The sequence below is a fragment of the Cyprinus carpio genome, chromosome B21, assembly GCF_018340385.1.
Source record: "Cyprinus carpio isolate SPL01 chromosome B21, ASM1834038v1, whole genome shotgun sequence".
NCBI classification, from domain to species: Eukaryota; Metazoa; Chordata; class Actinopteri; order Cypriniformes; family Cyprinidae; genus Cyprinus; species Cyprinus carpio.
Genome location: NC_056617.1, coordinates 12573299 through 12600813, shown reverse-complemented (window position 1 = coordinate 12600813; position 27515 = coordinate 12573299). Strand labels below are relative to the sequence as shown.

The 27515-nt window shown below is 39.4% G+C and overlaps 1 protein-coding gene across 1 annotated transcript; it reads left to right on the top strand.

The window, feature by feature from the left end:
• The first annotated feature begins 29 nt into the window (after positions 1 to 29).
• On the top strand, positions 30 to 27515 carry LOC109093425. The gene is made up of 15 exons (XM_042748359.1): positions 30 to 182; positions 6433 to 6606; positions 6806 to 6976; positions 7123 to 7293; positions 10108 to 10159; positions 11824 to 12219; positions 17445 to 17567; positions 17637 to 17877; positions 19257 to 19413; positions 19633 to 19806; positions 20215 to 20388; positions 20479 to 20652; positions 21115 to 21288; positions 23269 to 23442; positions 27350 to 27515. Exons 1-15 carry the CDS (start codon positions 97 to 99, stop codon positions 27513 to 27515), a joined length of 2607 nt encoding a protein of 868 aa, XP_042604293.1. The 5' UTR covers positions 30 to 96.

Sequence of the window (27515 nt, the reverse complement as noted above, 5' to 3'; positions counted from 1 at the left end):
TTTCCTTGTAGGCTGAATGATTGTGACTTAACAGACAGAAGTTGTTCAGCTCTGGCTACAGTTCTTGCTTCAGGTACCAGTCTGAAAGAGCTGAACATGAACAATAATAATCTGCAGGATCCAGGAGTGAAGCTGCTCTGCACTGGACTGGAGAATTTAAAGTGTGAACTGGAGATACTGAGGTAAGTTGTGTGATGGCCAACAAAAACTGTTCTCAACCCAACCTAAAGATTATGATTTTGTTTTACATATTTTAATAGACAAATTATGAATTTCACAGTTTACTATCTCCCTTATTTAAAAATTATGGGCATTTTGCAAAATGATTAATTTAAATCTCCTTTTGTTTGACTAATAATGTCTAACTTTCATTATCAAGGTGTAGCAAAGCAAAATTTCGTAATATACACTAAAAGCAACTAGGTAACATTTAGCATTGCTACCATCTAAATCACCCTCTTAAATTTTTCACTTCATTAATGTACACAGAGCACCCCATATTGACAGAAAAACACAGAATTGTTGACATTTTTGCAGATTTATTAAAGAAGAAAAACTGATATATCACCTGGTCCTAAGTATTCAGACCCTTTGCTGTGACACTCATATATTTAACTCAGGTGCTGTCCATTCTTCTGATCATCCTTGAGATGGTTCTACACCTTCATTTGAGTCTAGCTGTGTTTGATTCTACTGATTGGACTTGATTAGGAAAGCCACACACCTGTTTATATAAGACCTTACTGCTCACAGTGCATGTCAGAGCAAATGAGAATCATGAGGTCAAAGGAACTGCCTGAAGAGCTCAGAGACAGAATTGTGGCAAGGCACAGATCTGGCCAAGGTTACAAAAAAATTTCTGCTGCACCTAAGGTTCCTAAGAGCACAGTGGCCTCCATAATCCTGAAATGGAAGACGTTTGGGACGACCAGAACCCTTCCTAGAGCTGGCCGTCCGGCCAAACAGAACTATCGGGGGAGAAGAGCCTTGGTGAGAGAGGTAAAGAAGAACCCAAAGATCACTGTGGCTGAGCTCCAGAGATGCAGTCGGGAGATGGGAGAAAGTTGTAGAAAGTCAACCATCACTGCAGCCCTCCACCAGTCGGGGGGTTTATGGCAGAGTGGCCCGACAGAAGCCTCTCCTCTGTGCAAGACACATGAAAACCCGCATGGAGTTTGCTAGAAAACAGAGAAATAAGATTCTCTGGTCTGATGAGACCAAAATAGAACTTTTTGGCCTTAATTCTAAGCGGTATGTGTGGAGAAAACCAGGCACTGCTCATCACCTGTCCAATACAGTCCCAACAGTGAAGCATGGTGGTGGCAGCATCATGCTGTGGGGGGTGTTTTTCAGCTGCAGGGACAGGACGACTGGTTGCAATCAAGAGAAAGATGAATGTAGCCAAGTACAGTAATATCCTGGACGAAAACCTTCTTCAGAGTGCTCAGGACCTCAGACTGGGCTGAAGGTTTACCTTCCAACAAGACAATGACCCTAAGCACACAGCTAAAATAACGAAAGAGTGACTTCACAACAACTCCGTGACAGTTCTTGAATGGCCCAACCAGAGGCCCTGACTTAAACCCAATTGAGCATCTCCGGAGAGACTTGAAAATGGCTGTCCACCAACGTTTACCATCCAACCTGACAGAACTGGAGAGGATCTGCAAGAGGAATGGCAGAGGATCCCCAAATCCAGGTGTGAAAAATTTGTTGCATCTTTCCCAAAAAGACTCATGGCTGTATTAGATCAAAAGGGTGCTTCTACTAAATACTGAGCAAAGGGTCTGAACACTTAGGACCATGTGATATTTCAGTTTTTCTTTTTTTAATAAATGTGCAAAAATGTCAACAATTCTGTGTTTTTTTCTGTCAATATGGGGTGCTCTGTGTACATTAATGAAGTGAAAAATTTAAGGGGTCTGAATACTTTCCGTACCCACTGTATATATATATATATATATATATATATATATATATATATATATATATGTATGTATGTAATTGGATGTAGAAGACCTTATAGATATATACCATTTTGATATAGACATTCTTCCAAGTTAACATTTCTATTTTGCTTTTATTTTTTATATTTATATATTTAGGCAACCATTAGATGCAGCTCTAGGATTGAGTCAGAATTCAGATACATTTATTAATTTTGATCTGGTTAATCCATCACAGAAAGGAAGGCTTAACTATTTTAGCTCAGTAAATTTTTTTTTTTTTTTTTCCTTCCAGCAAAAATTGTATGTTCCTGGTAATTCCACACCTTAAATGTGGACTTTAATTAGGCCATTCTAAAACTTACATTTTGTTTTTCAACTATTCTGATGTAGAGTTACTTGTATGTTGTGGACCATTCAGATGAAAGACTTTCACACCTATAGAGTTTTAAGGCCAGGACACACCAAGCCGACTTCAAAGAACTAGTGACACCTATAGAGTTTGGTTTTGTTGCCTCACGTTGTCAGCATCGGACCAAAAATCTGCGCTTAAACACACCGCACAGACTACAGCCAACAGCAAACTAACATGTGCATTCTGCGCATACGTGAAAGAAATTAACTGTCTATATCAGCAGCTATCAATAGTATATATTCTTCATTCAAAAGGAACAAAGATATACGAGATAAACGCAGATATGCAAAACATAAACAAAGCAGCGCTTGCTTACCATTTTGAATATCAGTGTTGACAATTTTGATCATTTTAAGCGGCTCATGTTGTTATGAAAACATTCGCGTATTAGAATGATTGGGAAAGATCACGTAACATTTAAACAGCCTTCTATCTGTACTGCCTTCATTTACGTGCTTGTTTTCATCACTTTCGCATTAATTCTCAGGCACTGACTCGTTCACTAAACTGAACATCCAATCAGAGCTCTCATTCTCGCCATTGGTCCCGATGGCCCCGACACCGATTCAACATTTTGAATCAGGCAAACGTGCTGCCACCGTGAGCCCAAAGAGACGACGAGTGGAACACACCAAACAAACTAACCCGACCGTCACTCTCTGTTGGCCCGACGTTGGTCAATGGCCGATTGAAAGCAGAAAACAAATAGGGTGCACTTAATTTTTGGTGGGGGGTGAGGGGGTGCAGTCGTGGCCTATTGGATAGAGAGTCGGACTTTTAACCCAAAGGTTGTGGGCTTGAGTGTCAGGTCCAGCAGGAAATGTCGGTGGCGGGAGTGAAAAAACCAGAACTCTCTGCACCTTCAATACCACGACTGAGGTGAGACCCTTGAGCGAGGCACCAAACCCCCCACTGCTCCCTGGGCATTGCAGCAATATGGCTGCCCACTGCTCCATGTGTGCGTTCACTGCTGTGTGTGTGCACTTGGATGGTTTAAATGCAGAGCACAAATTCTAAGTAAGTGACACCATATTTGGCCACACGTCACTTCACTTTCTTCTTTCTGCATTCTCAGTCTCCATGAATATCTTGCTGAAACAAGTCACTAAAATTAACAAAAATGACATGAGAAATACAGTATATCTAAAGAAAGCTTGAAGTGTCTATCATTAAATGAAGTAAGTCATGCTGAAAACAAATATTCTCTGATAAAATAATCCATATGAAACCAACGCGAGGTACAGTCTTTTCCGTCTGAGCTCAGATATAATGTGATCACGCCCACGCACATCACGCGCTATAAGATAATCATCCAAGAGAAACCAGGGGTTCAGGTGCGCAAATATGTAAATGTCCACAACACCTTCGTATACAAAGAAAAATTCAAGTTCATCTCGTCTACTTTACGTTTTTTGGAAGAAGACACCCTGTAAGGAATAAAACAACATTCACACTAAAAGCGACAAAGTAGCACGATCTCATTAATTTCATTTGGGGAAATGGCAATTTCAAGCAACAAACAGGGGCAGCGGCTATTTGGTGACCGGATGGGGCATGTCCAGTGATGCGACAAAGTTGAGAAGTCTTCAACTTTTTGCAAATGTAGAGCGACTTTCAGGAGCGACAGCCAATTTGGAAGAAGACGGCAGAGCTCATGTGATCATTCTCCTCTTCTCTTGGATGATCTCATTCTGGTGGAGTCATTTATTTTTACCTATATTAGTGTTACTGTGTGACATAAACTTGTACACATTAACTTGTTGCACATTTTCCAAACTATAATGCCAGACTAAAATATGTTGAGTGCAACATTTTGAAATATGATTCATACAAATTGAAATACAACATTTCATTGCATCTTAATGTTGTAGGACTCGTCTGCATTTTAGCTCACATTCTCTGGTGATTTATTAAAGTGCCCCTATTATGGGTAACAAAAGATTTATATTTTGGTTTTGGGAGTCCCCAACAACCGGTTGACATACATGCAAGGTCAAAATAACACGTTTATTGTTTTATAAATATGCATTTATTTTTACCTTACTTGCTCAACGACTCCCAAATTATTTGTTCAACGATTCATTTTTCCAAACAACTGATGCTAATCTGCAGTGATTGGTCCGATTGGTTTCATTTTATTTCATCATGCCTGTAATGCCTGATAAAGCCAAGTATAGAGGGTGTGTTCGACTTCATGCAGCACTGCGCAGACCGATCGGTGGCTGTCTTGATGCAGTGCATGCCAGTTAGAAATTTTGTCCGACTTGAACCGACATCACTGTCAAGCGTGGCATTAAAGTACCGCAATAGCATTTCGAGAGCAGCCAGCTAACTCAGCTGCAGGAGTCCTGATGATGACACAGCTGTTTCACTATTGGCCAAATTCACCACACGACAACAATGACGTGTGTTTCTAACATCTTCAAATCCAAAAACTGCTCACAAAATCTGTGTTTTTAAAACAGTTAAAGCTTTTATACTGTATTAGAATTTTTTTATTGAGTATTGTTTATCATAAAACACTGATGAAAGCATATATACCCTCACTTATTAGTATTTAAATAGTATATATTTATGTTGAACTTTATTGTTGAACAGATGGCATTGTATTAAGCAGTATATAAAAAGTGTTTCTGTTGCTCATGAAAATGTTGGGTTTATGGGTGGGGTTAGGTAAGGGGGATCATTTTGATTGCATTATTGAGAAACCCCCTGGAGTTTGAAAACACCCATAAATTCAGAAATGTCCACTTTTGCTCTGCAGTGACCTCAGTCTCAATAAAGCAGTGTTTGTGAGCACAGTTCTGCTTTGTGTGTAGTGTTACCAGGGAGACCGCTATTTTACTGCTCCAAAATCGGCACCTAGTGGCAAAGAATGAATTAGCATTTTAATTCATACCAATGCAAAAAAGACCAACTAGTGGGTGGGCAATATGCTAATGTTTCCTATTGACGTCAACGTGAAATGACTTGGGATTCGTTTTAAAAATGATTCAGAGTCGACTCTTTCTTTTGAGAAACAATATCTTTATACACTGTGCACTTTCAGATTTAAAACTTTTGCTTTTGCTTAAAACTGCGTTTCACACCTCATGAAAGGTCATTTTCAAAAATCCATAATTGGGGCATTTTAAAGGGCATACTAAAGCACAAAACATGATTTTTACTTCATAATTTTTAACACTGCATTTGTAACTTAAGTAACATAATTTTATTGACATAAGTAAACCAAATTACATACATTTTAAACTTAACGCATTACTTTACTGCGTTACCAGGAAAAGTAATTCATTTACAGTAAGTTACTTAACTCTGCATAGATGTTTGTGTATATATCAGTTTACACTTTTCATTGTAGAATTCATTGTAGAAGATGTCTTTAGGGATTAATATTGTTAACTCTTTCCCCACCACTGACAAGTTATCTCATCTTTCATGAGAAAACGCTTACTGCCAAATATGAGATTTTACGGCTTTCTGTGTTTTCACTGTTATATGCTCGGTGGCACTATTATACATCTCTTGAATGAGACCAGAATTTCCTGATCAAAAGCACAGACGATGAAGACGCAGAAACGAGCGATCTCATGTGTAAGCAGATGCATATGAAAAATAATGCAATCAACAGTTAACAGCATATAAAGAAAAACTACCTAATGTTATAGAGTAAAATGTCAATCCAGGAAGTGGTAAAGGACTGTGAAAGCTTTTGGAGTGCTGATGGATGCAATCTGCTTAATCCATGCTTTGATCATCATACTGATATGATCCAGATGCAGTCTTTGATAAAAAAAAGTTTTTTTTTTTTTTTCAGCTTTTTGCTCAAAATGTTGCTTTTTTACTAAATGTACCTACATTCAAGTGTTGATTAAAAAAAAAAATGTTTAAAATTAGAGGGTCTGTTCTTTATTTTTATGTATTGCATGTTCAGATAGTCGTACAACAAAATTTCTGGGTACAATGGAATTTTAGTGAAAATGTTAAAAAACGCTGGCAGTGTTAAACGAGTTAAGCTAAATTATAGAATAGCTGATTAATTCGTTGAATTTTATGTTTTCATTCCTTTTCTAGACTCTCTGACTGTGGTATCACTGAAGAGGGTTATAAAGCTCTGGCTTCAGCTCTGAGATCTAACCCTTCACACCTGATAGAGCTGGATCTCACAGGAAATGATCCTGGACAATCAGGAGTGAAGGAGCTCAATGATTTACTACAGGATCCAAACTGTCGACTGAAGACACTGAGGTGAGACGTGATGAAATAATACAAAATAAATTAAATGCAGGTGAATTGTGTTAATATTATATCACTAATGCAAACCTGCTGTATTAATGTAAATTCAAGAAAAACTATTTCACACTTCTTGTCCATCATATTTGGATTTTTTTTTTTTATCAAGTTTATTTGGGAATTAAATTATATCCTACGTTCATCTCTTCTGCAGGTTTTTGAGTCCTGATGCAGAAGAAGCCTGTCAGTATGTGACTGGAGTTGTGGGTAAAAATCCATTACTCCTGAGAGAACTGAATCTGAGTGAAAATGAACTAGGAGACACACGAGTGAATCAGATCACTGCTCTACTGCAGGATAAACACTGTAAACTCAACACACTACAGTGAGTATTATTAATGTAGTTTTTATTGCACATTTAATCTATGTTAAAGAAATCAGGTGACCTAAACAGAGTTCTCAGTAATCACGAAATGTTGGAATCGAGCACTTTGTGTTTGTAAATTCTCCCTCTCCTGTTTAAAATGTTAGGCTGCGTGGTTGTGGTCTAACAGAGGAAAGTTGTTCAGCTCTCGCTACAGTCCTGAGATCAAACTCCATTCTGAAAGAACTTGACATGAGCAACAATAATCTGCAGGATTCGGGAGTGAAGAAACTCCAGAACGGATTAGAAGATACAAACTGCACACTGGAGAAACTTGGGTGAACTAGTGTTTGATTTTAATAATAACAATAACTATCTCTTTTGTGTTTTAATAATTATTTATTTTGATCAAGAAAAAATTACTGTAGTACAAACCAAAGAAGAGGGAAAGGCATGCTTGGTGTCAGATGATGAATCATGTTTTTCTCCTCTGAACAGAAGAGGAAAGAATAAACAAAATACATTAGACATTTTTTGATATTAAAATGTTTTGTAATAACATTAATTATATAACACATTACTTTTGTCTTCCTCTAGACTTTCAGACTGCAGTATCACAGAAGACGGTTATAAAGCTCTGGCTTCAGCTCTGAGATTTCAAAACCCTTCACACCTGATAGAGGCTTATAATTTTACATTTGCAGAATTTCCAAAATTTTTGTGGACTAATGTTTACAGCATTTCACCAGATTTGTATCAAAGTTTTTATAGTCCTGATGTGAACTAAACACAAAGATTTAAAGGTCACTGTCACACAATGACGTCGTCAGCCCACATCCCGCCCCTAGTCAGACATGCTACGTCATGTAACAGCAACAAAAACATGAACAAACACTGAATGATTGTATTTTTATTAACTAACATTAACGCAGATTAATAAATGTATTGTTCCATGTTCGTTTGCATACCGTGTGCAAAGTTTATGCGCATAGTCAGTCTTCTTCTCCGTTTTGAGTGTATCTCTGTGGCAGAATTACAGCGCCACATACTGGTCTGGCATGTATACTACATCGTTTTGTGACAGTTTTGTGGTTTCGTGTGGAAGCAGATATTTCTTGAGATGAGGAAAAATATAAGATCAGATAGGGAAAGCTCTGACTTTGTGTGGAAGTAGCCTTACTTTACAGTATGATTATCATTGCAAATCTCATATTGGTGGATAAATGTAATAGCTAAACCAATTAGTTGCATAATTGTGTATAGATTATTTTTTTATTTGTTCTCTCTTCTACAGGTTGAACTTCATCAGTATTACAGGTGAAGGTTGTGCTGCTCTGGCATCAGCATTTAATTCAAACCTCAGAGACCTGGATCTGAGCGAGAATCAAGTAGGAAACTTGGGAGTAACAGAAATCTCCAGTCTGCTGAGAAATTCACAATGCACACTACAGATACTCAGGTCTGAATTTAGTTAATGTAAACATGAATCAGTGTACAGCTAAAGCTCCAACTGGTCTGCAAACTGGAATTGTGTAACAAGGAACAAGTCATTAATGTTACTTACAGTTGTGAAAAACATGATTGTGTAGAAAGATTTATAAAGTATTGATAAACAGATTGCATTTTTGAGGTGCTGGGAAATATAAATATCCAACTGGTGTGAGGAATGCTAATAGTAATGAATTCATGTTTTGATCTTTGTTTTTTATTGTGTTGATTTTTTTTTTTTGTATTTCTTTAGAATTTCAGTATGAATTATGAATGTTGTAGGTTTTTGTGTTCTGTTTTGAGATCTGAGATTTAACACTTGATAGATGTTGGTGTTGGATGTAATGGTAATGGACAATCAGGAGTGGAGCAGCTCAATGATTTACTACAGGATCCAAACTGTCAACTGAAGACACTGAGGTGAGATGTAATGAAATGATACAAAATAAATGGCATTCTGTTTAATTTTTAATACAAATATTATTTGACTAAAGCAATATTTTGTGCCAAGGTAAATTCAAGATAAACCATTTCTTATTGTTTCCCATCAGAATCAGATGCTATTTTTATTAAACCAAGTTTAGTTGAATCGAATCATGCTTCATCATCTGTTCTGCAGGTTTTTGGGTACTGCTGCAGATAAAGCCTGTCAGGATGTGAATAGAGTTCTGGGTAAAAACCTGTTACTGCTAAGAGAGCTGAATCTGAGTGAACTAGGACTCTTAGGACTCCCTTAGGTATTTTAGGATTACACTGTGTTAATTCAGGATAATGATGTAAGTTTTAACATTATCATGATAATTTGTAATACATTTGAACTTGCTGCTGGGTGTGTTTTATGTATTGTTTACTAGAGCATGTTGACTTTTAACTAACTCTTGATAAATATTTAGTTGAAACTGCTTTTATTTTTATCTGTATTTTCTGTTAACACAGTCTGAATAACAGCGATATCACAGAAGAAGATTGTTGTATTCTGACTTCAGCTTTAAATTCAAACCCTTCAAATCTGACAGAACTGAATCTGAGTGGGACTAAACTCAGAAACTCAGGAATGAAAATCTTCTCAACTCTGTTTAAGAATGAAAAATGTAGTCTGCAAAAACTGATGTAAGTATCTTAGTCAATGTGTACAACAGGCCAACTACTAAACAAATATTTATCATGCAAATCTCATGTTGGTGGACTAAAACAGTAATAGCCAAAGCTACTAGTTGCACAATTGTATATAAAGCTTATTTGTTTTTCTCTTTTCTACAGGTTTAATTGCATCAGTATTACAGAAGAAGGTTGTGCTGCTCTGGCATCAGCATTTAATTCAAACCCTTCAAACCTTATAGAGCTGGATCTGAGTGAAAATAAACTCGGAAACTCTGGAGTGACTGAAATCTCCACTCTACTGGCAAACTCTCAGTGCACACTGCAGATACTCAGGTTAGGATTTGGAGAATTTAAACATGAACAGAAAATTTCTGTCAGTAATATATTTTACAGTAGTAAAAATTAGTAGTATGATTTTGTCTTAAAACATTTTGGCAACATTGTCACATGTTACATTTTTTGTTGACATATAATTATAAATACCATAATCTGAAAAATAAAATCTTGTTTTTACTAAATGAGTAACTGAATACATTTGAGACATTGCTTTTGTCTTCCTCTAGACTCTCAGACTGCAGTATCACTGAAGAAGGTTATAAAGCTCTGGCTTCAGCTCTGAGATCAAACCCTTCACACCTGATAGAGCTGGACCTCACAGGAAATGATCCTGGACAATCAGGAGTGAAGCAGCTGACTGATTTACTACAGGATCCAGACTGTCAACTGAAGACACTGAGGTGAGTCGTGATGAAATAATACAAAAATAAATTAAATGCAGGTGAATTATTTATATAAATATAATTTCACTAATACAAACCTACTGCAAGACACTGGGTGAGATGTGATAAAATAATACAATATAAATGTTATGTAGGCTCAATATTCATGCAGATATTATTTCAGTAATACAATTATCTTCAATTTGGTGCATCTAAGTGTTCTGTGCCATTAGTGACAAAATGTCAGCACAGTTTAGTTATGGTACAAGCAACACTACAGGTTAAAAAGACATTATAGATTTGGTGATATTCAGTAGTTTGGTATTAACTTTTTCTGAACGCACATCATTTCCAACACTGTGTCACTCTGCAGCAGATCTGTGAGTCTCCAGTTCTTCACAAACATGCTGTGTCTAGAAATATCTTGAGACCAATCAGAATGCTGATGTCATTGTCCATATTTAGTAAAACAGTAACTAGAGCTTGTTATTAGAAACAATAATGTATTCTGTGTTAACAACATGTTTTGTATGGAAATGGACATTTAGTTCAGAATTAAACTGAATCCTACTTTTGCAGGTTTTTGGGTCCTGCTGCAGATGAAGCCTGCCAATATGTGATTAAAGTTCAGGGTGAAAACCCATTACTCCTGAAAGAGCTGAATCTGAGTTTACATGAACTAGGAGACACACGAGTGAATCAGATCGCTGCTCTACTGCAGGATAAACACTGTAAACTCAACACACTGATGTGAGTATCTTACATTATTTAACATGTATATGATAATACTATTTTCTCATTTGTTTGAGCCAGAGGTGTCACAATATGAAGTATTAAAATTACACAGGCCATTAAAAATACAAATAATTATAAAATGGCATTTAGCTTTAAAAGGTAGGCCAAATCTGTTTGATCTTGGGTCAGTAATTATTTAATTTACTGTAGAGGGAGAACAATGGTTCCCTTTCAGTTGATCACCGACGAATTGGGATCTCGCTTCGAGAGACCAGTATACTTTGAGTGTAAACCAATGCACATTGGCATGAAATGATTGCCGCTGATCACAGCACGAGTATAATTAGGCAGCGGGTGCAATGCATAGTCAGCTTTTCAATTCTGGGGAAGAGGCTTCTTCAACGCCTGGTGTTGGTGTGACGGCACTCCCCTGTGCGCTTCAGCACTTCTGAAAGAGCTAATTTCCCTAAAAGAGCAAGATACGGGTGTGACGTTGTGTCTTTTTAAAGATGACATGCCGCCCGTGTGTTTCTGGATGCGGTCATTACCTGGGGCCGGAAGTCAGTCTGCATCACATGTTTGGGCCTTGAAAACACTGAGGCAGCCTTCGTGGATGAGTCATGCCGTCATTGTGGCAGTATGGACATTGTGGCTTCTGTTCCGCAGAGGAGGGCTACTTCCGTGAATAGTCATTCTGACCCAGAATTAACGGCTGTGCTTTCCAGGGCTGCCAAGGTGGTCGGGCTCGAGTAGAGAGAGCCACCATGTCTCAAGCCGTCAAGGTTAGATGACTGGTATCTTGGGGCAACCCGGGCTGGTTCTCAGCTCCCCGCCCCAGTGCCTTTCTTCCCAGAAGTGCATGAGGAGGTGACCAGGTCATGGAAGGTACCTTTTTCTGCCCAAATCCAGTTTGGTGCCTCCTCCTCCCTCACTACCTTCGATGGTGGGGCAGCCAGGGGTTACGAGGCAATCCCCCTGGTGGAGCGCGCAATTGTGATGCAATTGTGTCCAAGGAGAGCTTCCACCTGGAGGGGTAACCCTTGTCTCCCATCCAGGGCCTGTAAGTTCTCGTCCGTGTTTACGGCCAAGACTTATGGTGCCACTGGACAGGCTGCCTCCGCCCTGCATGCCATGGCACTTCTGCAAGTATACCAGGCCAAGGCATTAAAGGAGTTGCACAAGGGTAGTTCTGACCCAGGGTTGATGCAGGAGCTGCGCACGGTGACAGACCTCGTCTTAAAATCTTGCTACTTGTGCTAATAAAAAAAACACTCTTTGGTTTATCCTGGTTTACACCTATACCATCCTATCACCTAGCTTGGCCTTAACGGCATACCCTATGACACATGGTGGCAGCGGATACTCCAGTCCAGCAGGGGGCAATGTGTTGACATCAGGATGGGCCCCAAGAAACAGCACTAAAGGCATCTGATGAGGCTCACGATTGGTCAAGCCGAGACCAAAGGGGCACTAGCTCGTGTCCACAGAGGGGGAATGGAGAGAGCGTAGAGGAGCTGATAAAGATGTGACTGTCCTTTATGCAAACACAACAAGCCAGAGAAGATCATTTTGAAAAAGAAGTGCTTCGACAGGAGCACAGATGGCGCACCTTGCAACATCAGTTTACTCCGTTGCAAACCGAGGTCCAATGGCAGAGACAAGACCAGCTGTCATTGGGAGGTGTGACAGCTCAGGATTCTTCCCTGCCATCTACCACTGCAGCTCCAATACATCACATCATACGCCATACCCAGGGCAATGTTCAAGGAGCCCAGGGTACAGGATGAGCAGAGGATACTTTGAAGTGGGGAGTGGCAGGGACCTTCTTGCCTGGGCTGGCAAGGCACAAAGATACTGCCACTACAGGACGACGAGGACATTGAGCATTACTTGACCACCTTAGAATGGATTGCTCAAGCCTGGCGGGGGCCAAGAGAGGAGTGGGCATTGCATTTAGTGCCTCTTCTCACAGGCAAGGCTTGTGCTACATACATTGCCATGGACATTGCTGACACTCTGGATTACAACATGGTTAAAAGAGCTGTGCTGATCAAGTATGAAATTAACTTTCCAAACTAACTTAATACAAGAGGGTGAGTCACCTAGAGAACTCCAAGCCAGATTAAATTGGTTAGGGTGGGTGTGCTGGTGAACTCCAAGCCAGATTAAAGGATCTTTATGAAAAGTGGATGACACCAATTACACTTTCAGTTTTGATCGTGCAGATAAGAGCACTTTGTATACACAATCGAATCTGTAAAAGGGTCTACTTTTTTTTGTATACAGACATAATAAACAACAAAACTTTGTGCACTTATAAAATAAAGATAACAAAACAAGAGTGCTTGTCTGCATCCTTTGTCTGCGCTGATCTTCATTCCACAAAATGCGTCATTAAAATTGAACTGTAACTCAGTGAATACTCAACACAGAGACATGAGGGAGATATCTATTAGAAAGCCTGACATGTCTTACTTTTCAACTAAACAAGTGCTGCCGAAAAACAAATATTCTGTGATAAGTAATCCATATGAAACACACGATGTCCGTTTTCCTCACGGTCCCTTCACATTAGCTTCTAATGCGAACCACGCCCCCATGCGCCGAGCGCGCTATTCAAATTATAATGTTTCACTGAAGCGCTGGCGGCTTGAATACACCCACACAACAGAAAGACAAACGCAGCGTAGATTGTTCTTCAAGTTTTTTTTTATTTTTTACTGGTTGTGCTTCGCGATGAGAGGAATAAGACATATTTCACCCCAAAAGATGTGATGTGGTTGAGGATTTGAGATTGGAGTTTTGTCAGAAAAACAGAATGAAAGCACTTTATTCAGCAGAGATCATAACATAGTAAGTCTCTTATTTTTTATATACTTGTACTAGTTTTTGTGTTTTCACAAACTTGTAAACTTTTACTAGTTCGACTTTTTCCAAGGGAGCCTTTTTCCAAACTACTGTAAAAAAAAATTCCTGACTAAATGTGTAAGTGAAATAATTTATGAGTTTCAATAACCAATATACACTACTATACCATTCAAAAGCTTTGATGTAAATAATATAAATGTACTACCATAAATGTAACTGTAACCAATGTTATATAAACAATGCTGTTCTTTCAATTTATCCCCCCTAAAAAACCGAACAAAATTTTCTCACTCTTTATTCTCCTTAATAATAATAATAATAGATAATGATAATAATAACAATAATTTTTTTTTTGTAGAAATAAGATTGGTAAAAGGATTTCTGAAGGATTGTGTGACTGGAGTAATGATGCAAAAAATCAGTTTGAAAGTCGCTTTGATTGTTCCTAATAAACTGTTTAAAACTGCACTCACAAGTTAGTATTAAATTATGTTTGTGGGATAAATTAAATATATTCTAAATAAACTACAAACATAAAATTATATACATTATTTTGTCCTCACACTTTTTTTTCTTGTATCTCATCCCTCTCAGTGACCACAGCTGACGGAATGGCTCATTATGCAGTGCCTTTGTCTTCTCAGGTGTGAATTCATGATTAGTTGAACCGCCTACTCCGCGCATATGACGTTTACACCACAAAAAGTGTCTTAGAAAATTTAAATCAGTATATGTTATCTGTAAGTGAGTAATTCTAGGCTACAAGCTCCAGTCTCAAAAGTCCTGGGAACCACATTTTCTGTATTGTTTTATTGCCTTATTCAGTGTGATTTTAACATTTTTAGTTTTTCACTAACCACGCATAACATTTTTTTTCTCAAACAAAAACACCATCATGTACCATACATGCTGCTCACCATAGTATTATAGCCCAGCTTGTGCTGCGATCACAGTGAGATTAGACTTTAAGCCATTTCGAGATATTTATCAAGAACTGAAAAAAGCACAATGTCAGGGCATGACAAAACTTCTCCAGGCCCAAAAAATACCCTTAGACTCCAGAGGGTAAAGGATCTTTTATGAAAAGTTGGATGACACCTAGGGCAATACTAAAGACGTCAGAGATGTGATGCGGGAATGTGGGAATCTTTATACTACTTTATGAAAAGTGGATGATCAATTGGGAGATGGGATAAAGAGTGGATTGGGGATGTTATCATATTTTACTTTTGGCAGGCCGCAGAGCTAGTCAATACATTCATAGTGGCAAGATGTTTCTCCTACCATTTGGGGTACACTCAAGGCAAGTCAAGCAGTATGTCAGGTAAGTCTGGGGTTGGTTGCAGAAGTGGTCATGCTTTTAACACATCAAAGGGCTTTAACACACACAATCCACAAGTTAAGACTTACAATAACACTAAAAAACAACAAACTTCAATTTCTGTGTCATGCGTGTGGTCAACAGGGACACAAGAAAGCAGAATGTCTGGTACAGGCAGCTAGTAGCACAAACCTTTGCTATGTTCCCAGAACACTAGACACACTAAAGGAGGCAAAACACAATATTGACACTATTGTTGCAATAAAGATAGGCGGTAGAGTGTTCAGAGCATTGGTAGACACAGGCTCCAGTCAAAGCCTAGTCAGACAAGAATGCTTGAAGGATGCACAGACAACTCTATACCATGAGGTCAGTGTGACAAATGTGTGTGGTGCGATTCATGGGGATCGCCGTCGAGAATCCTCACGTTATTGATCTAGAAATGCTAGATCAATGCAGATTTGAGATCCCACTATTGATCTAGAAATGCAGATTGAAGGACAAGACTACTTTCTGACTGTTGATGTTGTCAATAAGGCCCCTTACTAATTTGTGTGATTTGTTAGGGGACATAAAGGTAGTAGCTGACTTATTACAGGACCCGCAGTCTAGAAAGCTTTCAGACCTATTGCCCTTTTGCGGAAATCCTTAAAAAAGGAAAAAGAACATCAAGAGACAAGCAGCAGCAAAAGATTAAGGGCAGCGATGCATAGAAGGAATCTTCCCAAAATCTAGTGGGATGCAGTTTAGAGGCTAGTTGTGATGAGTCCCCCCGGAGGCCGAGAGCCGTGGGAACGGAGCGAGGCCTGTGGGAGTGATTGGGAATGAGCGATGGAGTTTTATATTATTAACTCTCTCACGGGTTTTTGGCACCAGTGTAATAATATAAAACTCCATAGTCACGGGAAGAAGGAGCGGGCAAGAACCGGCGAACATCAAATACAACACTATATTTAATAAGCGTGCAACGTAATAACAAAACAGCCAGGCGAACAGGGATTAAAACCTCACTGGCGACTACCCGCACCCAAAGAAAAACCAAAAAACAAAATAAAATAAGCCCAGGCCTGGTCCTCTCTCCGTCCTTCACTGGTCCTTCGCTCCTCTTTTTGTATCCTCTCCCCATGCTCCTCCGTGGGACTCGAGACCGCGGGAGTCAGCAATAGAGTGGTGTCGCTATTTCCCAGTCACTCCCCGGCCTCGCTCCGTTTCCACGAGCTCTCTGCCCCGCCCCACTCGTCCTAAAGAAGAGACAGGCAGCAGCAAAAGATTAAGGGCAGAGGTTTATTTGAGGATGTTGTTTGATATAGTGATGAAGTTTTGGGGGTTGTGGAGCAGTGTTTTTGAAGAGGTGAGTTTCTCTAAAACTGTTGTTTGCAAAAGTGGGCAGTAAAGAGTTGAGGAGCAGCGTTTCTGACAAAGATTGGTTTCTGTTGAAGGATGAGAGATTGCATTGGCAAGGTAGGAGTGGAGAACAGTTGGTTGTCCCCACATCTTTAAGGTCTATGTTATTAAAGTTGTGTCTTTAGTTTCCTTTAGGTTTTTTTTTTAGGTTTACATATGTTGATGTGAAGGAGTTTTGCAAGTTGTGTCGAGTTTTTCAGATGTTTACCAGAGTTTTAGGATGGATACAGTGGTTAAGCCTTGGTTAGACAGTTTCCCATTATTGGTTTGGCTTCCCATTATATATGTACTGTTTATGGTAAGCCCTTTGGAAAGGAGTAGGACAGGGAACCGCTACATTTTAGTTATTTGTGATTACGCAACACTGTAAAATAGCAATGGATATGGTAAGCCCTTTGGAAAGGAGTAGGACAGGGAACCGCTACATTTGACACAGCTGCCCGCGCGCTTTTCGGTCTCACGTGTAGGCATTCCAAAAGAAATATTTACCAATCAAGGCACAAATTTTAAACCAGCATAGTATCCTATGTTCTGAAAATGAGGGACATGGATGCTATGTAAGACCTAGTCCATGACAACATTGAAGCCCTGGCCGACAGCAGCAGAAAACATGGTATGACAAGTCTTCAAAGAAAAGGACACTTGTACCAGATCAGAAGGTGGTTGGTGCTCCCCCAACTTCGGACATGGCCTGCATGCAAGTGGGCAGGGCCAATCGGTGTGTTCTGAGAAAAGGTGAGGTACAAAACCAACATATGAGCTCAGCCTTCCAGATCGTTGCAAAAAAACCTCAGTGTTCCCATGTTAACTTTGCTCGGCCATGGCTGGACCAGGCATGTGTGTTCTGTGGCAGAGACATTTATGGCGGGACCTGTATCCCATGCCTGTGGCAATGCCTAGGGTCGATGAATTGGTGGAACGTCTGGGGAAGGCCAGATACCTGAGCACGTTAGACCTGTGTAAAGGTTACTGGCAGGTACCACTGACTGATGCGGCTAAAGAACTGAGTGCTTTCTGGGCCCTATCAGGGCTATATCATTTTAAGGTTATGCCGTTTGGACTGCACGGAGATGCAGCTACTTTTCAGCGGCTGATGGATCAAGTGCTCTCTGGGACTGAGGACTTTGTGGCTGCTTATATCGACGATGTGGTGATCTACAGTGCATCCTGGAAGGAACATCTGCATCACTTAGCAGAGGTGTTTCAAAGGATACATAATGCAGGATTGGTGGTCAATGCCAAAAACTGTAACTTGGCGAAACCTGAAGTTTCCTATCTGGGCTACTGTATGTGCTAGGAGGAGGCGACATAAAACCACAAGTTGACAAAGTTAATGCAGTACACTCTTGTCCTCTACCAACACCTATATGTGGAGAAATTTAATGAAGTGTTGTCTTGTTTTATGCAGTAAACTATTGTGATGTTGAGATATTTTCTTGGCTTTATCCAGTCCAAGTTGCAGTGCGTAACGTACCTTACACAGAAAGACAAACCAGCCAGACAAGTGTATGGGACTTCTGATGCCCTGCAGAGCTGCAGTGCTAACGGACCTTACAGAGAAAGACAAACTGTTTGTGTTTGTGTGGACTTTTCTGTTTGTGTCTAGGACCCCTTTTACAAAGCCCAAACTTCGATCTTCCATTCACGGTACAGACTGATGCCTCAGGGGTTTTTCTGGTGTTAGTTTTACGGTACAGACTGATGCCTCAGGGGTTTTTCTAGGGGCAGTTCTACTACTATGGTATAGAGAAAGAGGCACTGGCCATTAAGTGGGCTTTGGACACATTGAGGTATTATCTGACGAAGAGATGCAGTATTCATATCGTCACCCGGTCTGTGTGTTTTGCAGTTAGTACATGACTTACATTTATTATTTCCACCCTCAGACAATAACACAGCTTATGTTTCAAAAAGTTTAATTGTCTTTAGCATCCATCATGTTGTTTTGGTAAGATGACATTAATTGGAGAATGAAAACGCTGTGGGGTATGTTTGGTGATATGTGCACATATCAACGAACATCACAACACGCTTAATTTACCTGTTTGATTTTCATTAAATAAGGACATAACACATTTGTTTTGTTACTATACCATTTATTTGTTAGTTTAAGGAGTAAAGACAATCATCTTTGTCGTCTGCCATGGCTTAGACGCTGCTGGTCACTTCCTGTTTAGATCGGGGGTTTCCCAAGGGGGAGGGGTGCTTTCAAGGTCGCACATTTAAAGGGCTGGAATTTACTTTACTTTTTTGTTTTTTTTTTTTTTTTTTTTTGTTTTGTTTTGTTTGGTGTAATGTATTGGATAACATTCTTAACTGTTATACTTATTAGTGGCATTTTCTATATCTGTTTATTTTCTGTTCCAATAGATGTCCTGTTTTTCTTTAAACATGAGATCAATGTTTTTTTTTATAATTTTTTTCTTTTTCTTTATGCTATCTGGCTACAGAGTTGGTTTAGTCCAGTTTCTATTCTGGCAGGAGTTTAGGGTATTTAAGTCAGTCCTTCTCAGCCTTTTGGGGAGAGAAGTGGGATCAGTGAATTAAACTGAATGTTACATTTATGCTGTTTAAGGTTACATTTATGCTGTTTAAGCAAATTTACAGAACAAGGGCACGCTGTGTAAAGTGTTAGTAAATTATTTATTTATTTATTTATTGCTTATTACAGAGAAACAGTGTTTCATCCTGACTTCAACTCTGAAATCAAACCCATCACACCTGAGAGAACTGGACCTGAGTGGAAATAAAATAGAAAACAAAGGAGTGAAGCACTTATGTGATCTACTGATTGATTTCCACTGTAAAATGGAGAGACTGAGGTCAGTAACATTCACATACAAGAAACAAAATGCTTAAAATCACTTTGAACTTTGAACTGTTAAAAACAGAGTTCACAGTTTTTAAACAGAGACACTTTATACTCAGTATCTTGTAAAGAGCATTTTGTGAGATAGTATTTTGTGATCTAGTGAAATAAAGATGATCCCTCTTCATTTGTCTTTACAGAATATTTTAATTTCTGCTTTTTTTCCAATGAAGTTAAGAGGCTGTGATATGACAGATGAAGGATGTTCTGCTCTGACTTCAGCTCTGAAATCAAACCCATCACACCTGAGAGAGCTGGACCTGAGTGAGAATAAACTAGGAGACTCTGGATTTGAAAACATTAGCAATCTACTGAAGAACCCAGAATGCAAGCTGGAAATACTAGCGTTAGTATCATTATACTGTACAGCAGTTTGATTGAAAGTTTACAGTATTTAAACCCTAGCATTGCATCTGTAATTCAAATGTTTTTCTGGCAATCTACTGAAGAAATTTAATTTGATAAATGTACTGGTTTGTGTACATGTTCTGCAGAAATATTATGAGATTCAAATTTGCTGCAACAATGAATAAAACAATATTACACACACACTATATATATATATATATATATATATATTTGTCTGCAGTTTTTAAAAAAAAATGAATAAGAAGAAAACAGAAGGTTCTGGCATTCAAAAATCTATTAACAACTCAACTATAGACTATATGGAAGGCTATATGTTTACTGTTGCTGTTTTTATAAGACTGTCATCAAGGATCTGAACTTTTGACCTTTCTGTTTTTGTCTTCAGACTGTGTAAATGCAGTATTAAAGAGAAGCAGTGTGTCTTCCTGACTTCAGCTCTGAAATCAAACCCATCACACCTGAGAGAACTGGACCTCAGTGGAAATGTACTTAAACACACAAGAGTGAATAAATTTTATGATATACTGAAGGAATCACGATTTAAACTGGAAAGATTGAGGTGAGGAACATTCACATACATCCAAAAATTTAGTGTTTTGGTATTTTAAAGAAACAAAATGAAAAGGTTATCTTATTTCTCTGAATGCAGGTTAAGGTACTGTGCTATAAAACCTGAAGATTGTTCAGCTCTGACTTCCGCTCTGAAATCAAAGTCATCACACCTGAGAGAGCTGGCCTTGAGTGGGAATGAACTTGGCCAGTTGGGAGCAACAAACCTCTGTGATATACTGATGAATCCACAATGCAAGCTGGAAAAACTAGAGTTAGTAACATTGTACTGTACAGCTGTTACAGTGTGATTAAAGTTTATAATGCTATTAGCTGATGGAGTGATGATTCAGTAGTGTGACAGTAGAAAAATAGTTATTAACTGATGTCTTAAAATATCTATTAAATTTGACATTTTTGGCTGTAACATTTTCACAGGCTGAAGTCTGAAAAATCTTATCTGCAAAAATAATAAATAAAATGAATTAGAATAGATAAAATGATGATGTGAAGTTAGTGAAAGAAATGATGTTGTTGTGAGTGACATGGATTTTTGTTGACTGTTATTTGTTTTCACTAAATCAGTTCTTATTGGGCAAAATTTGTATGGTTTCTTGGTTTATGGTCATCTAATTAAGTTTTCAGGTTTTTGGTGGTGTATTAGTGACTATGGTTTTTATTCACGATGCATTTAACTCACATGTTAACTTAACATGGTCTTTTCTCTTGTCTTCAGTCTGTGTAGATGCAGTATTACAGAGAAACAGTGTCTCATCTTGACTTCAGCTCTAAAATCAAACCCATCACACCTGAGAGAGCTGAACCTCAGTGTGAATCAACTAGGAGACTCTGGAGTTGAAAACCTTGGTGTTCTGTTGGGCAGTTCAGAATGCAAGCTGGAAAAAATACAGTTAGTTTCATTACTCAGTACAAAAACTTGCATGACAATAGATTATTCTGACAGAGTTAAATGTCTTCTGTAACACTGATGGAGCTTTTTGTGAAATTTAAGAGGTAATCAAATGCATCTTACTGGAGGTTTGCTTATGAAACACAGACTACTATGATTTATTTTTAGCAACAGTAACAAACTACACTGGCATGCAGTAAATTTAACTTGAGTTTCTTTCTTCACTTAACCTGTTTGATCCCAGATTTTTTCCACAGTAACAAACTACACTGGCATGCAGTAAATTTAACTTGAGTTTCTTTCTTCACTTAACCTGTGAAATTTTAAACAGCTTTTTAAACTTTTTGATCACATTCTAATATTACAATTATGCATAAAAACCCTTATACAACACACTGATAGGAATAATGAGATAAACAAAAAAAAAAAAAAAAAAATACAACCATCAACATACTTTTGATGGTTGAAAAAACAAACAAACAAAAAAACTGTTCAAAAGAATGATTAGTTTGCAAACCGGACATCACTACCCAGCAGTTTGAAAACACACCCACAAAGTCAGAAATGCCCACTTTTGCTCTGCAGAGACCTAAATCTTAATTCACTGCATGACAACCATCATGAAGTTACGGTGCTGGCTTGCAGTTTTACAGTGTTCTGCCTTTGTTTTACTGTCCATTAAAGTCTGCTGCATTTTAATTACGGTGTAGACAAAACGAATTAGATAGATCTACCAAAACAGCTCCATATAACAAAGCACTGTAAATACTAGATACCTTGGCAGCAAAACGTAATTGTGAATAACCCTTAAATATAAAAATATTTCTTTTTGTAATGCTGATTAGTCACATCTAGTCACATCTAGTTGGACGTGTGTGGACTCGAATGCCGTAGCTAGCATGACCAATCATAAAATCAGTAGCCTACTAACAGTTCGCAATTAAATTCATATCCTACCTTTTCTTGTAACCCAGTTAAAACAATCAATCCATGGCAATGAACGTCATTGGAGATGTTTAATCCACAAGCATTCTGAGCATTATTCCTTCTTGCTGGCATTCACATCAATCCACAAGTCATTCTTTTAGGTTAGGCTATTTCATACAAGTCAATATAAAATAAATATGCTATGTCTAGCATTCTTTTACATTACTGAGCATATCAAATAAATTGGAATCCATGGTATCCACTCACATGTTTAATTTTTAGTCTGCTTGTTATGGTCAAAAAACAAACAAACAAAAAATATTAATACAGTCACATTACTATATGCAATAGCCTATATGAGACAGCCCATGATCACTAGATTTTATACAGGTGTTACTATAACGATTTTGTAAATAATTATGATGATGATAAATGATGATCAGCAACCAAATATTGATAATGTGGAAGTTACTGCCTTTTGCCTTGGTGTGACTTCTCATGTTTTGCAGATAATGCAAAGGCAGAGTACATTAACTTCAAAATAAGGGTAAAAATCCAGTTTGAGCTCAATTTTTTTTAATGTAGATCATTTTCATTACTAAAACATTTAATTGTTAAATTAGCTTTATAAATGAAAACCTTCTTTACGGTCACTATTGTGACCGGAGTTAAATATACTTTATATTCCATTTAAATAGGAAAGAACAGTAAACTCTACTTAAATGACTTTAAATTGAAATTGTGATTTTCTCACAGTAAGAATGTGAAAATAGTCAACTGAAATCCATATTTGCAGGGAATGCACTAAAACATCAGTCAGTAAGATTTTTAGAGCTTTATAAATAAAAACCTTCTTTACTTTTTTGACTGAGTGATAATTGTCCAAACTTAATCTAGTATCCTTAAATCCTAGCTAGGAATTTTTTTTATGGTTCTTTAATTAGGTTTTCATGTTCTGCTGTTGTATTAGTGTGCTATATGAAATTTAGTTATGATGCATTTAACGAGTGATAATTGGATATGATTCATTGTCTTTTCTCTTTCTGTCTTCAGTCTGTGTGGGTGCAGAATTACAGAGAAACATTGTCTCATCCTCACTTCAGAACTGTGTTCAAACCTTTCACACCTGAGAGAGCTGGACCTCAGTGGGAATAAAATAGAAAACAAAGGAGTGCAGATCCTGTGTGACATACTGAATAATTCACACTGTAAACTGGAGAGATTGAGGTCAGTGACACTCACATACAAAAAGGGAAATGCTTAAAATCATTTCAACATTGCAATTTAACAAACACTTTTACTCAATCTCATATTGAGTCTGGGTTCACATTATAAGGACACTACTGAGGCCACATCCTACCCGAACGGAGGTGACATGTGGAGACACTAATATGGACTGACCCAGGTCTTGGGCAAGCTAACACCAGTACTGGGCCTGGCGTCAATATTGAGTCTGGGTTCACATTATAACACCAGGGTTCGCCGTCCGGGGAACTTTACTGGAGGAGGAAAGCGGCGCTCGCATCCCTGGGTCAGGGGGAATGGCACAGCAAGCATGACACCGGTCAGCTCCTTCCACCATACCTGTTACCCCACACACGGGAAGAAACTGGTTCAATGTGGAGCCTGTAAATCTCGTGAAGATGTTTGGTGTCGCCCAGCCCACATCTCTACAGATGTCTGCCAGAGAGGCACCATGCGCCAATGCCTAGGAGTAGGCAACACTCCGTGTGCAGTGAGCCCTCAAACCCAGAGGGCACAGCTCACCTTGGGATTGGTACATCAAGCCGATGACATCCACTATCCAGTGGGCCCACCTCTGCTTGGAGACTGCCTTCCCTTTCTGCTGATCTCCAAAGCACACAAAGAGCTCCTCTGAGCTTCCGAAGCTCCAGGTGCAGTCCACGTATATGCGCAATGCTCTTACGGGACACAGCAATGCCAAGGCTGGACCTGCCACCTCAGAGGGCAGTGCTTGCAGGTTCACCACATGACCACGAAAAGACGTGTTGGTAACCTTGGGCACGTATCCAGGCTGGGTTTTTTAGGAAAACGTGAGAGTAGGCCGGCCCGAACACAAGGCACTCTTTGCTCACCAAAACTGCTTGGAAGTCCCTGACCCTCTTGATGGATGAGAGTGTGGTCAGGAGTGATGTCAGACAGGAATTTAAGCTTGATTGAATCCAGTGGCTCAAAGGGACCCCTCTGCAGTCCAGTCAGGACAATAGAGAGATCCACGGAGGGCACCAGGGCTGGCCAAGGAGGATGTAACCTCCAGGCCACCCCTCAGGAACCTCATGACAAGATCATGCTTTCCCAGGGACTGGCTGTCCACTGCATCATGATGTGCTGCGATATCAGCCACATACACTTTCAAGGTGGATGGTGACAGCCAGGGCTTAATTTGTGCCAGAACAAGCCGGCTCCTGCACCTGCGAAATCTGATCTGGCACCCCGTTTTGGCAGATCCCCCTCCTCACGCGCCATTGAAAGACGTTCGTGCTGACCTATAGTGTACATATGACATATTTCATGAAAAATCTTCTATTATGAGCACACTAGCCTTACATTTGAAGTAATGAACTTGAGTGTGCAAATGACGCGACAGTTGAACGGCCCCTTAGGCTGCTTTCAGAAGACCGCATGCACGGATACACATGCATTTTCTTTCTCAACTGTTTACATTCAAGACAAAACCGAATGCTTACAAGGATACTCACCAGGACGGACATTTTTAAGTCATTTTGTGTGTATTTGGCTGCTTAAGCTCAACAAACTATTAAAAACAACTCAATATTGACTGAATTAATCTAACTAATCTAATTTGAGTGGATTTATTTACTCATTTAACCTACTATATTGAATAAATGTTTGCAGGAATTTACCTCATTATAAACTTGAAAGCTGCGGGAATGAGTAAAACTATGGCCTACACATGCATGATCCCCCACTGAAATTCAGGACCTGATTAAATATAGCTCCATTATACAGAGATTTGTGAAATAAAATTCCATGACGTTTCCAAAACTTTTCCAGGCCTGTAAATTGATGGTTTTAAAATTCATGGCTTTTCCAGGTTTTCCATGACTGTATGAACCCTGACAAAAGAAACTGAAGCATGCTGTTAATCATTTAAATTGGTCCACCAAGGACTCCTGGGAGGCCACTTGGTTTTCCTGAGCTTCCCCAAATCGACTCCAGCACAGCCAAACCATCTCAGAATGGAGTCGCCATTCTCTGAGGAACATGAGCTGTCTTGAGTGCACTTCGGTTGCATGATTGAGCTCCCCCAAGATGTAGACGGCACGCAGCGACTTGCGCCACGTCTGACTCCAGAGGAGGAGATGGCAGGTGAGTTGTGACATGAAATGTGATCGTAGACAACCTGGTCTACGATTTAATCAGTTTTAAGATGATTTAAGGCAGTGCATCGATCACTGTTAATCCACAAGCCTGATGGCCCAGAGGAAAAGGAAACTGCTCTTTCTTTGAGAATGTGGTTACCGGTGGCCCTTTTGCCAGCAGCGGAACAGAACAAATGAAACAAAAGATTCCTCACCTGTCCCTCCTCCGGGAAAGGACTGGCGCTCTCCTTGCCATCTTTAGAAGAAAAGCAGTTCCTCACATCTCCAGGCTGTCTGTGTCAGGCCCGCCTCGTCATTTTCCTGGAGGGGGTAAGGGCGCCGCCTTCCCATGCAAGGCTCAACACAACCGGGCTTGACATGGTCTCAGTATGGGGTGGAGCAGCCGCAGGAGGGCGCCCTTGGCGATGGGTAGGCTGAGGCATGGCCCACGGCGGAATGGTGGCAGGTGGAGGATCACGCCAGGGATGTGCTGGATAGTTTCAGTCTGTCTTTGTACTGCCGAGAACTGCTGGGCGAAGTCCTCGACAGTGTCATCAAATAGCTCAGCCTGGGAGATAAGAGTATCAAGAAAAGCGCACTTTGTTGACATTACTCATCTCAACAAGACTGAGCCATAGATGGCTCTCTAGGGCCACAAGATTGGACATTGCCTTTCTGAGGGACCGCGCCGTGACCTTTATCGACCGGAGAGCAAAGATGGTCACCGAGCGCAGCTCCTGGATCAACCCCGGGTCGGTACTAACTTTTGTGCATTTATTTGAGTGCCTTGGCTCGGTGGACCTGTAGGATCGCCATGGCATGCAGGGCAGAGGTGGCTTGGCCCGCAGCACTTTAAGCTTTGGGGTGAGAGCTTATAGGCTTTGGATGGGAGACGAGGACGATTCCTCCAAGTGGCGGCATTTTGAGGGCACAAGTGCACTGCATTCGCACTCTCCACCTGGGAAATGTCAACGTACCCCATATCCACCCTGCCTTCAAGGGTAGTGAGGATGAAAGAGGCGGACAAGCGGCTTCTGGACAAAAAAAGGCGCCGTCCACGACTTCATCAGCTCCTCATGCATGTCCGGGAAGAAAGGAACCGGGGCAGGGCATGAACATAAAACACATAGTACACAAAGTTTTTTCTTTGATATTTTGTCTAAAGGTTAAAAACGAACAAACAAAAAAATTTAATTAAAAGATTTTTCTGACTTTTTTCCGAAAAATTATATAAACAAAAATCTTTAAATATAAGTGATTTTGAAAATATAATATAACAGTACACAAAATGGTGAAATTAATTAAATGTTTCAAACATGTTAAAGTGCAAAAGTACACAGCTATGTTGTTAAATAATATAACATATATTTTCATGTTTTAGTGTGAAATGTGAATATGTTTAAGTAAAAATAAATGTTTTAAAATAAATACTAAGTATTTAAGTATTTAGTGTTGTTCAATAAACATCATAGAGACTACAAAAAGCTGAATGTCTGTTTGAAAACACTGTTTGACTTCCTTTCTTTGTGAAGAAACAGAAAGGACAGTCTATTTTGTTTATGTGGGTTTTCAGGGAAACTGCTGTTCAGTGAGCACCATCTACTGTCAGAAAGTGAACTGCATTGTCATTCAGTCTGTTTCCTTCACTCACAGTGGTTGACTGACAGGGAGTAAAACTTGCATTGCCGTAGCAACAGTGCAGGTGCACATCGGTAACTGTGGGTGTGCAACCCTCTGGGTGAAAGTAAAAATAATTTTCTTCCTCTGTCTGTCTGTCTTTCTCTTTCTAGTCTAAATGACTGTGGCATTACAGATGTTGCTTGTTTGGCTCAGACTTTGGCTGAAACAAAAGTACTGCTGTTTTTAAAAGAGCTTGATCTGAGTAACAATAAAATAGGAGGCTCAAAGCAGCAGCTCATTGATGTGCTGCAAGACTCAAACTGTGAACTGAAGTGA

What these genes read in the sequence shown, in the direction of transcription:
- LOC109093425 (XM_042748359.1), top strand. Translation starts at nt 97, where the DNA reads ATGAACAATAATAATCTGCAGGATCCAGGAGTGAAGCTGCTCTGCACT. An exon ending in TTTAAACTGGAAAGATTGAG is followed by an intron (nt 20,389 to 20,478) that starts GTGAGGAACATT and finishes CTCTGAATGCAG; the next exon opens with GTTAAGGTACTGTGCTATAA. An exon ending in TGCAAGCTGGAAAAAATACA is followed by an intron (nt 21,289 to 23,268) that starts GTTAGTTTCATT and finishes TTCTGTCTTCAG; the next exon opens with TCTGTGTGGGTGCAGAATTA.